The following is a 12,419-nucleotide window of genomic DNA, read 5'->3' on the forward strand; positions in this document are numbered from 1 at the left end:
TAAACAAAACGTAACGGGGGAGGGGGGGGTGGATGCAAGGATGACTTCCTAAGACTATACTGCATGTTTTGAAGATGTGTGGTAGTGAAATGTTATTGCTTGTACTGTAAATGCCTCAGTTTGTGAGCCTCGTATCTTTTAGCTAAATTAACGTTTGCAACTTTCTAAGGGAAATAGTTCAAAGGAATCCAAATGAAATGAACCCGTCAGCTGATTATTTACCATGAGAACACTTTGATGTAAAAATATCATTACTGAGTCAGCACATTGCTTGGGCTGTTTGTGAACAGGCAACCATATTTAGAAAGATTAAGAAAGGCTACTGACAAAATAGTTGCTTGGATGAGCATTTTTATTTTTGGGACACTTTTTCAAATGCATTTTATTGTAAGGACTAAGATTTTATTGAGTTTCATGAAAGGTAAAATTACAGTTCAGTGCCATTTACAGTAATTATATTTATTTTTTCTTAAGGATCATCAAGTATTCGAAACGTATAGTACATTTAAATCGGTCAAATACCAAATATATTTTGGCAAAATCTGTTCTGCCTCTGGAATGCAATCTTTCTGTCTATACATCACAAGGACTTCCACAACATAAACATACAGTTAATTGTCTATGGCATGGGCAGATCCTCCTCCTTATAATACACATGAATAGTTTCGAAAAAGTACAAACAAAATTAAAAATAGTTCAACAAAAATTGGAATGTGTAAAAGCTGAAATCAGGTTGCAATTTTGTGCATGAAGGAGCCTCCTGTTAACCCTCCCAGTTGAATTGCCCCTAACTCTGCTTATCTCCATGTGCATGTCATATGTTTGTGTGATGGAGGAGCAGAAAGAGAAAAATAGCACTTGTGGGGCGTTATATTTTATAATGAAATGGTATTCTTATTTGTACTTATATATTTTTTGTTACAGAAAATGATTTCCAAGCAGTAGGTCTCTGGTTTCTAGGTGTGTTTTCCTCATGTAACATGTTTCACAGCTGATCCTTTGGGCCACCTATTATAGCACCATGACAGAAAAGAAACCTGACACATAAATCTTTCACAGCAAACTTTCTCCCTTTTTATAAAAAGAAAAGCACAGGTGTTATTTGTGACACAAACACTGGCTCTATGTTACTAAAGTGTCACAGTGGAGCCGTGAGAGTGTGACTGAACAAGCATGTACAATACCAGGACCAAGAAACAAAAGCCGCTTAATGTGATTCAGCCATCATATGTGCTTTTCATAATGTGAGATGTAGCAAAATTAAAAATGTGTCCATTATAAACACAATTGTACAATCACATCAACTAAGGCAGATTTCTATAGATTGGTCCTCTCGTTAACACTACCACTATGATTGTTGGGCTTTCTCTTCCTTAAGTTAACTGACTTTTATGAGATACTTATTTCTTAGGCCAGGCCAGGCCAGGCCAGGCCAGGCCAGGCCAGGCCAGGCCAGGCCAGGCCAGGCAAGTTGATTTATATAGCACCTTTCAGCACACGGCAACCCAAAGTGCTTTACAAAATTAAATAAAAGACATTTAAGAATAAATACAGTGGAAACACATTATAAAAAAGCATTTAAAAACAGGCATTAAAAAGCAAAGATAATAAAATGAACCCAACAGGTATAAAATACATGGATAAAAGCCATACTGCAGTTTGAATTTGAACTACTCATCCAAATGCAGCATCAAAAAGATATGTTTTTATTCTGGATTTAAAAGTATTAAGAGTTGCAGCTGACCTGCAGGGTTCAGGGAGTTTGTTCCAGATTGTCGGGGAATAAAAGCTAAATGCTGCTTCTCCATGTTTAGCTCTGACTCTTGTAACAGAGAGCAGACCCGTCCCAGAAGACCTGAGACTCCTGGATGTATCATACTTTTGCAGGAGATCGTTAATATAATTTGGTCCTAAACCATTTAGTGCTTTAAAAACCAGCAGCAGTACTTTATAATCAATTATTTGACAGACTGGAAGCCAGTGTAAAGACTTCAGAACTGGACTGATGTGATCCACTCTTTTAGTGTTTGTGAGTACTCGAACAGCAGCGTTCTGAATCAGCTGCCTAAGGGATTTTTTAGTGAGACCTGTGAGGACACCATTACAGTAGTCGAGTCTGCTGAAGATAAAAACATGCTTTTCCTGTTGTGACATTAGTCTTTTAATCCTAGATATGTTCTTCAGGCGATAGTATGCATAATTAATAACTGTTGTAATGTGACAGTTAACATTCTGAGTCCATCACTACACCTAGATTCCTAGCTTTATTCGTTGTTTTGTAGTCTGCCGACTGAAACTCTGCAATGACTTTTAATCGTTCCTCCTTTGCTCCAAAAACAATAATCTCAGTTTTCTGTTTGTTCAATTGGAGATAGTTCCTACTCATCCAGTCATTGATGTGCTCAATGCACTTACTCAGTGGTGTAATCAGAGAATAGTCTCCTGGTGACATTTCTAAATAAATCTGGGTGTCATCGTTATAGATATGATAACTTAGGTCGTTTTTTTTCATAATTTGAGCCAGTAGTAGCATATAGATATGAAAAAGCAGAGGTCTTAAGATGGAGCCTTGAGGAACCCTGCATGTCATATTTGTCAACGCTGATGTGTAGTTGCCTGTATAGAGACGTTTTTTCTGTCCTTTAAGTAGGAATCAAACCAATTTAGTTGCCGAAAGTCCCACCCAGTTTTCTAGTCGGTCTAGCAATATGTTGTGGTCAACAGTATCAAATGCAGCGCTGAGATCTAATAGTATTAACACTGATATTCTGCCACTTTCTATGTTTAAATGGATGTCATTGGAGACTTTAACAAGAACAGTGTCTGTGCAGTGCTGTGGTTTATACGAAAAACTGACTGGAACACATCAACGCCGTCATTTAAAATTGTTTTATTTAATATTGTAAGCGCTTTGAGCACCAGAAAAAGCGCTTTATAAATGTAATGTATTATTATTATTAAAAGCATGAAATGACTCTGCTGTTGAAAAACAACTTTTTCAATCATTTTGCCTACAAATGGGAGGTTTGATATTGGCCTATAATTATTCATTACGGATGCATCTAGATTATGCTTTTTTAAGATTGGTTTAATTACTGCAGTTTTCAGGGCCTGTCGAAATACACCCGAGTGGAGAGAATCGTTTACTATGTGAAGTAGATCTGAGGCAATGCAATGAAAAACAGTTTTGAAAAATCCTGTTGGAATAATATCGAGGCTGCAGGAGGAGGATTTCAGATGTTGAATAATGTCCTCCAGGTCTTTATCATTTATCATATGGAATTGTGTCATGATGTCTGAATTGATTTTAGGTGGACACAGGGACATAATCAAGTAACACAAGCCCTTGTAGCTGAACAAAGTGAATGTAATGACTTTAAATAAACTCCTGAACTCTGCACACGTGTTGTTACTGTAAAAATTGTTAAGTGTTACACATGCACATCATAATTTTATGGACACTGGATATGGATTGGAGTCTTACATGCTGCCGCTAACCTGATTTGGATTAGACGAGTACTGATTAGGCATGTGGAAGTGAAATCCTGATGGATTGGCCTGAGGATGAGAACCTGTCGGGGCCATGTTCTTGTACGGTTGTCGGAGACGTGATGGTACACCCAGGAAGTGCAGTCTGAATCTTGTCCATTCTCCAAAGGTCATTTGTAGGAGCTCTTTGAGGTCGTCTGTATCACCAAAGAGCAGGGCTGAACCATTGAGGTTATTTCTTCTCATAATATCATTATACTTACTGTGGTAGTCCAGCCTCTCCAACTACAAAAAAATAGAAAATGTAAGCATTATAAAGAGTAAAATGATTTAGTTTCGAATCCTCCCTATGACTTCTAAATGTATATAAACTTCCTTTTCTGTTGAATTTGCAATAGTCCAAAAAGTGTTATGTTATTGCTTCAGATATACATACTTTTCTTCTGCTGTATTTCTGATAGAGTAGCTCCTTAACACGTTACACTGCACTTGCTGTTACCACCCGTGACCATGTGTGTTTCCAAATCAATCCAGACTGAAAGCTTAAACATTACAACTTTTTTCTTACCTCTTTACAAACATCTTCTGTATCCATGTTGATGATGGTTGTGATTGGCAGAGGGGCTAGGTTCCTCATCCAGCCAGAATCTTTCAGCCTGGATGTCCCTCTGATGTGAGCCAGCTCCTTCCTGATTGAATGATCCAGGTTTACTGTCGAACCTTCAAAGGTCTTCAAGTCCTTTACGGTGAATTTGAAATCTACTGTGAGAAATCTTTCAAACATTTCAGGATCTCCATCCTGCTCGAGGAGGTCCTCAATCTGTGCACTCATCACATACAGCTCTGCCCTGGATTTTTGGAAGACTTTCCACAAGGTTTTTGAATCGTCAGCCTTGGGAACATTGTCAAGTTCAATGTCTGCTCTCTGCTGAGCGTCTTCCACACACTGGAGTATCCAGCTGAGGCGGCAGGGCCACTGATTAGCTAAGACCACCCATGCAGCGATGTATTCTGGTCTAGGAAGCTCTTTCTGCAAGGCCTTCATGATTATCACAGTCACTCGAATGGAGTTGATCACCCTCCTCATAGACGTGGCATCCTCTAACATGTACTTGTTAAGGTTCCTCTCGTTGCTGTTCAGGATGCTCCTAACCAACTTCTCTACTTCCTCGCCCTTTACATCCAGTGCTGCTGTATTTTTATCCATCAGTGGATATGACTCTTCCGTTTCAATGGCAAACTCCACTGAGAATACATCTGAGGAAGACTTTTCTTTTAGAGCCCCAGTTCCTTGCTTATATTTGCTCATGCTTAAGTCATCAGGGGTTTTTGAATTGCTAGTGAGGCTGTAAAATAAACTGCGCTTTGAGTCATCGCACAGTGGTGGGACTGTAAAGGCCAGAGTCACAATTCTGTTCAACAATGCATAAGCTCTGTCTTGTTTGCTGAAGCAACCATCTGCAAAGTTCACTTTCTGTACAAGGACATCTGGATCTACAGACAGAATGGAAATATACGGACTTTCCTCATCTGAAAGCAGAATGTTAATGGCATCCAAAACTGCAACAATCTTCTTTGGGGAGCAGCGGTCGAGATTGGTGATCTTCAGTACCACTCGGATCCTCCTTCTCTCAAACACCTCCATAAACTGGATGAATTGAGACAGAAACCACATTTCTTTCCTGACGTCGTTCATGAAGCCAAGTTGGCTGCTGACTCGCTCATTGTCCATTCCCTTCCTAATGTTCAGATCCTGGCTGAAGATGAGGTTCTTAACCATCTGAAAGACAAACCTCAAAGCGCTTGCTGCAGGGAGTCCAATTAAAGCGATGATCAGGCCCTCAAACACTCCCACATGGCTTGTGTTTGTTCCATTCACTGCTCCACCTGGTTTCATCTCAGGATTGGGAAGACCAAAAGTCAATGTGAAAACCAGGATTAAAAGTGGTACCATGAGGATGGACAGGAGGAGAAACCACAGAAGGCAGCAGCAAACCTTTTTGGACCGCCAATGGTTGAGACCATCCTCCACGCTCTAATTTTTTTAGATAGAAAAATCAGACACAGTTAGACAATACTATAGTGTGTTTAGTCAGGCTAGTGGCATGGCTAGGTGGCTAGTTCTTTCAAGTGAATAGCCTCACACTTTTAGACAAGTTTGCTATAATTGTTGTGCATTAATTGACATTGCCTATATTAGCACTATCATTAACCTTTAGCTGCATGTCTTAAGCGTTGATTAGCACATGTTAACATGTTAGTTAAAATCCTAAACCGAGAAGGTTAGCATTAAGAACCGCTAGTACAACTGTACCCTCTTTGTGTAATAACCTAGAGAAGTGAAAATAAATTCCCAAACCTTATTCTGGACTTCCATTTCTTCATCATGTTGAGCCACACGATAGAGTACAATCTGTAATTTCCCAAAGCTCATCTGCATGGCCTGAAACAGCCGTATGGCGAGCCCGGCCCACAGCAGGTCACTGCCTGCAAAATGCCATGCACTAAAATGTACATAAATGAATCTGACGTTATGGTGCTGCTGATTGTCCTCTGTCCAAATGGGTCTGTAGAAGAGCATTCTTCCAATGAGAGCTAGAAAACCGCCGATTGATGGTCTAGCTGAGCGAGGCCGGAACCTTCCTTTGTATTCCTGCTCAATCCTCGACGCTTCCTGCTTCATGTACACTGAAGAGTCACAAAACATAGATAATATTATTATATAAGATACATTGTTTATGCTTTTTGGGTACATATATATATATATGGATAAACCTATAATTCAAAGCAGAGTGAAACACTGAGATGTAGGTAAAACACCATGCTGGGTAATGGCTTGGACTCAAACAGGATATTAATAGAAGTTATGTCGAATATTATAGCCATAACTTTGGTACTTAGACTTATTTAGCTTGCACCAACTCTGGCCATGGTGCTAGACCTGAAGTCAAAATAATCAGTCAGCAGGAAAACTAATGGTATGCAGAAGATTGTGCTTTTCAATCTGTAATTCCAATGTAGAGCCATCGAAAACCATATTTATTAGTCTGTTTTAAATCCTTTCAAAGCGTTATATTTGTATCAACAAGTCCAACTCATACGACTAAATAGGTCGATTGTTCAACAGCTTATTACGACCTATAGTCACGTTTTAAAGTTTAGCACCACTGGTGGTTGTGTAAGAAACAACAATGTGCAGCATATGGGCCAACCCAGTCTCACGGCATTTCATGTAATAGTCACGAAATAAATGTAATCTATTGATTCGTGTTTACCAACACGATTTTCCCATTTTTTTCGTGTCACACAGAACGATTTTAAAAGCAATGTATTTCTATTGGTAGTATGTTTCGTGCCTGCACCACGTCTTTTTGTCCGGTCGGGTCTTGTGGTTCATAAAAACATTTTCTTACCCACGATTATTGTTTTTATTTAAATTGTATAATGTCTGACTTTCTTTTGCAGTCCGCGAGGAAAATAAATTGGGCTCAGAGCCTCAGAATACTGAAATCTGTATTCTTTAAATATGTTTTTCCTTCTAATTTGTTATTATTTGGTGCAGACACAAAACATACTACCAATGTAAATACATTGCTTCTAAAATAGTTCTGTCGGAATTAGGGATGGGTATCGTTAGGATTTTATCGATACCGGTACCGGTACCGGTACTGCTTATCGGTATCGGTATTTTTCGATACTCTTATCGATACTTTTCAATAATTTGGTGTTAATAAACTAAAAAAAGACAAGGCGATGTGCCTGGAAGACTGCACCCAGGTAAACAAAAACATATTACCCGTGCGCAGCAGCTAACCTGCCTGCGAGCCTTCGCTCAGGTCACAGTTACACACGGCGCGGCTGAAGCCCGCTAGCACTATTAGCACTAGCAGTATCGCTGCACCGTTTTAGATTCAATGAGTGTCTCGGTTGCAAATACTTCATTAAGTTGCTTGTGTCACCCCCTTAACAAGCAACTAATTGAGTACATAGATTGCACCTTGCACTATCGCCAATACATGTTTTTAAAGTGCACCCAGACCTTGGATCGCTTCGCTCTGTCCGCCATGCCTGCGGGAGTCTCACAACAATAATAAGAGCGCTGTTGAGAGAGATGAGGAGTGGCATTTACAGTGGCCAATCAGAGGGGTCTCAAACCGGATACATCACACGGGATGAGGGTTCCCAACCAACCAGAATGGTTTAAAGTTAAACTAAGGAAGTAGACGTAACAGATATACCGATAGCAGCACCGTTTGTCCAGCGATACCGTCCAATCAGGTACCGGTATTGACTTAGTACCGGTTCTCGGTACCCATCCCTAGTCAGAATGCTGAAATCTGTATTTTTAAAAATATTTTTTTCCTTCTAATTTGTTATCATTTACATTGCTTTTAAAATCTTGGAAATCGTGTTGGTGAACAAGAATCAATAGATTAATTTCGTGATTATAACACGAAATGCCGTTGTATGGGCCGATGCTCCCATTGAGTGAAAACACTCCGGAGGGTTGTGATTCACAAATAACCCTCTCTGGAAAATCCTAAATTGTGGAATAGTTTGGCCATTAAAATGCTTTTTGATTAGATTTCTAACGAGAAGTGTATATTGTACTCTTATAATCTACGTTCAGTGGATGTGTAGGATCTATAGTTTGATAGATATTACAAAGATTACTTGAGGTCTCGTCAGGAGAACGTGTATACTACGTCTTTCCCCCTATTAATTAATTAATTAATAATCCCCCAGCGTCCATGTAAAGTTAGCGTCAACCCTCACGGGGTGAAAACAGTATTTCCGGTCTCAAAGTTTTCATAGTAAAACCGTATTCCCCTCACTGTCAAATGATTTTACAGTGATATCTGCAGTACTCATCCACTAAAAAAACACCAGTTTATCCTTGTTAATTACACAACATTAATTGGTTTAAATTGTGTGAAATGCTTTTGTGTTTTTCCCATAAGTTTTTCCCTTTCAATTCTGAGAGACACATTTCTTTTTTCAGAGGTTTTGATTGGCGAAAATATCTAACTACCCATAATCCTCAGCTATCGTTGAAGTTCCATGAAGTTTTGATTTAATTATTTCCCCCCCATTATTATCTACATTTAATGTCCCATAATGACAAGGTAAAAATGGGATTTTAGGAATGTTTGCAAATGTATCAAAAATATGAAATATCCCAAATAAGTATTCAACCTTTCGGTATTTGCAATTTAGCAAAGATGCCACTCATTTGTCTTGAACATCTGTTTCCATAGGTTCTTCCCAAACTTTGATTGGAGTCCTCCTGTGGTAAATTCAGTTGAACCAACATGACAATATTGTGTCCAAGCACAGTTATGGGAAAAGCATGGAAAATTGAAATGGACTGTATTGGAAGTTTCCAAGAGCACAGTCTATAAAGACTTTAACACGGTGACTGTGTTTGCGTCTTCTAGTATTATACTAGGTGACGTCTTAAGCTCTGTTACATTTCTAAGGTGGCCAGCCCAAGTCTTTGTGTGGGAAACATTGGTGTAGAATCATTGATAAATTATTTTTTAGTATAAAGATGAAACACACACTTTGAAAAAGTTAAGGGGTGCTAACACTTTCTGAATGCACTGTTGTTTTAGATTTGTTTTGCTGTCTACAGTGTTTCAGAGAATAATGGTATGTGTACTGAACACAAAGATCCCCCAGAGGCCTGCGGAGCAGAATTACAATGTCTACTTTCCAGTCAGTCAGTTGTGAAGAAATCATTTAACTATGAGCCGGCGCTGAGGTGGTGCACAGCCCATTCATATGCCAAGAAGTACCTCAGTGATTTTTATCACTGCAGGGGCTATGTCAGTGCAAAATAATAAACATTAGGTTTATGCTGCCATAGCATTTAATTAGCATGTGCAGTTTTTACAGTCAACATATACAGTTGTTTAAAAAACTTCAGTCATCATTACATTGTACTTTGTGGTGTCAGTTTTGCATGCAAACGGTTGAAGTTGTAGACTTGATGCCAACCTATTCGTTTTCGAGATAAGATCCTAAAACTTATATTTGTTCTGTTATGTACATTTGTTGAAAACTAATGCACTTCACTACTCTTTGCACTTGGATGCAAACTGCATTTTGTTGTACTCTGTGCAATGACATTAAAGTTGAATCTATTCTAATATGAGGTTCCTATAGAGTCTAGACACTGCCTGAGTGCTTAAAGTTTTCATTTAAAGATGTAAGCAGTCAAAAGAAACGACATGCTGGTGCACCGAGAGTGTTAAAATACCTTCCATTTGTCCGAGGATCATGTTGAGTCGATTCTGACATGAAGAGTAGAGTCCTACAGTGGCAGGTGATGAAACTTTTGTCAAGGTCTTCGACAATGCATATGCATATATATCATCTGAAAAGAAATTCGGGACACAACATGGATAAGTCATTTAATATTTAATTTTACATTCTGAAAAACATTAGTTCATATCTTTAACCAGTCTTCTAATAGCAAAAACATAACATAAAATCAATAGCTCAATAGATATTTCACAGATTTAATCTGAGAAAATGCTCAAAGGACTAATCTTTACGGACATCGTTCTTGGTTAAGAACATTTCTGCTCAATAATGTTGAACTGAACTGAAATTACAGGTATACTCTGTCGTACATAACACGTGTTCATTTAGGAATTTATATGGTGAGCTTATTAATGCATAATGAAGGAGTGTCTAACCAGAAATACATGCTCTGTGCTGTGCATTCTTTGCTAATTGATTAATGACAACAATTAAGAAAAACAAAAGGTGTTTCAAGATGAAATACTGCTGGATAAATGATGAAAAAAACACGAGGGAAAACAGGACCCTGCATTAATGAGCTGCTCATCCCTGGTTTAGATATTTTTGGCGTTCAAACTCATTCATACATTCATTCTTATATTCATTCATTCATAAATTGCAAACAACTCACCTTTTGTTGGATTAAACATGATTACTGTGTGGTGCGTGGACATTCAGCTTTCAGATAAACCCCCTCAACCTGCGAAGAATGAAAAACATAAGGAACTCAATGCAGACTGTGGAGTTGTGTGTGTGTTTCTGTGTGTCTGTTGGCGTGTTCTCCGTTTGGTAACAGGTCCCTCCTCTATGGCAAGCTGAAGCTTTTATTCATTTCTGGAGGATATCAAAACATATCTCTTACTAGTTAGAATGCAAATTCTTTATATCAGAAATTCAATTGTAACTAGTTGTAATGTTTATTTCTGATATCAGAAATGCGAGATTTGCATCGTTTTTCCTCATTCATTTCAAGGGGAGTTGGAATTTGAACTAGTTCAAATGCCAATTTCTGATATCAACAATTCAATTTCAACTAGTCGAAATGCCAATTGTTGATATCAGAAATACAATTTGAACTAGTTCAAAATCCTTTTTTTGATATCAGGAATTCAATTGTAACTAGATATAAACAAAAATTGAATTATAACTAGTAACAATTGAATTCCTGATATCAAAAAAGGATTTTGAACTAGTTCAAATTGTATTTCTGATGTCAACAATTGAATTACTGATATCAGAAATTGGCATTTGAACTAGTTCAAAATTCCAACTCCCATTGAAATGAATGAGAAAAACGATGCAAATCTCACTAGTTAAAATCACATTTCTGATTTCAAGAATACACATTCTAACTAGTTAAAATTCGATTTTTGATATCAGAAATAAACATTATTACTAGTAAGAATTGATTTTTTAATATCCTCCAGAAATGAATAAAAGCTAAATCTTGCCATACTCCTCGCTGTATATAATGCCTGATTAAACGATGGTGCTCTCAGTCATCAGTGAGAGGAGCTCCCATGCAACAACCCAGTCATTTTGACAACCCTTGTGTTGTTTAAGCACACTCGGTTTAACTTCGGATTGATTGAGAAAGATCTGTTTGTTCATGTACTTAACACCTCTACAACTCCACAAGTGGAGTAAATGTCCTTGAGAGTGCTTAAGCGGCAGAAATAGCCATTTTCAACCCACATGTTCTTTTTTCCTTTTGTTCTGAGTGTTGATTGACAGGCATTAAAGTGAGTTGTTTTATGGGTTTGATCTCTCCGTGAATGCAGGCTGTTCTTTTTTATGTGCGAAAATGTCAACAGTCTGGCTCAGTCAATGATTACCTTGCATTGCCTAGTCCTTTTCCCTGCTGGCAACATATTTCCTCTCCTTGTTTCTTGTCTGCACATGCCTAATGTACACAGTGGCCCCCAACCCCCGGTACACGACAGGTATTTTGGTCTATTAGACTCTTAACAGACCAAAATAAATCTTAAAGATATGTTTGGAGAAAATATAGGCTTTGCTTCGATTGTACGTGTGATATAAATGTTAACAAACAATACAATATTATTGTAAACCATAAAACTTTAATTATGTTCTAAGCACCCATTAGATAATAACTGATGTGGCAGAAATGTGTTAATAATGAAACAAGCTTACCTGTTTATGTTCCAAACGTCAGTCCTGATCTTTACTCGGACTCTTAACATATCCGGAAAGAGGGAAGGACCATGCAGCTAAGGTGTGTTGAACCTTAAACCCCCATGAGGTGAGTGCTGTAAAACTTTACAACACTGATAACAGAAGGAAAGAAAAGGCAACTGGTAACCACAGGCAACGTCTTTGGGGACTGATATTTACCAGGAAGTGAGGTCACAATCTTTTTGTCCATTCTCCTTTTCCAATCCGTAACACCATACTACTCCTGCTGCTCCCAATTTTCTCCCTATTCATATCATCTGGGTGAAGTGGGTAGTTCCTGAAAGCATTACAAGGTACAAAAATCCCAATTTTCTTGATAGCTTCTGGCATTCACTATCCAAGTTTTTAACTTCTTGCAAAAATGTAACAAATTGCCATGCCGGAGCCTGTCTGCATGTTTCCTGAACTGAATTCCTAGTTTGAAG

The 12,419-nt window shown here is 38.3% G+C and overlaps 1 protein-coding gene across 2 annotated transcripts; it reads right to left on the bottom strand.

The window, feature by feature from the left end:
* Positions 1 to 2,440: 2,440 nt before the first annotated feature.
* On the bottom strand, positions 2,441 to 12,336 carry nkpd1 (NTPase, KAP family P-loop domain containing 1). 2 transcript variants are annotated; one of them, XM_079664990.1, is made up of 6 exons: positions 11,953 to 12,336; positions 10,430 to 10,498; positions 9,752 to 9,868; positions 5,849 to 6,177; positions 4,058 to 5,524; positions 2,441 to 3,774 (listed from the first exon to the last, which is right to left on the bottom strand). In XM_079664990.1, exons 2-6 carry the CDS (start codon positions 10,470 to 10,472, stop codon positions 3,481 to 3,483), a joined length of 2,250 nt encoding a protein of 749 aa, XP_079521116.1. In that variant the 5' UTR covers positions 10,473 to 10,498; positions 11,953 to 12,336; the 3' UTR covers positions 2,441 to 3,480. The 2 variants fall into 2 exon arrangements, with proteins under 2 accessions (XP_079521116.1, XP_079521117.1); XM_079664991.1 differs by lacking the exons at positions 9,752 to 9,868; positions 10,430 to 10,498; positions 11,953 to 12,336 and adding an exon at positions 7,529 to 7,742.
* Between the last annotated feature and the right edge of the window lie 83 nt (positions 12,337 to 12,419).

Source organism: Notothenia rossii (assembly GCF_949606895.1).
Source record: "Notothenia rossii genome assembly, chromosome: 2".
NCBI classification, from domain to species: domain Eukaryota; kingdom Metazoa; phylum Chordata; class Actinopteri; order Perciformes; family Nototheniidae; genus Notothenia; species Notothenia rossii.

Excerpts from the sequence above, each read along its gene's own strand:
- nkpd1 (XM_079664990.1), bottom strand. The coding sequence starts at position 10,472 with ATGTCCACGCACCACACAGTAATCATGTTTAATCCAACAAAAG. Across the intron at positions 6,178-9,751 it reads GATCCTCGGACAAATGGAAG|TGTACATGAAGCAGGAAGCG; the intron begins GTATTTTAACAC and ends GTGACTCTTCAG. Across the intron at positions 3,775-4,057 it reads CAGAAGATGTTTGTAAAGAG|TTGGAGAGGCTGGACTACCA; the intron begins GTAAGAAAAAAG and ends ATTTTTTTGTAG.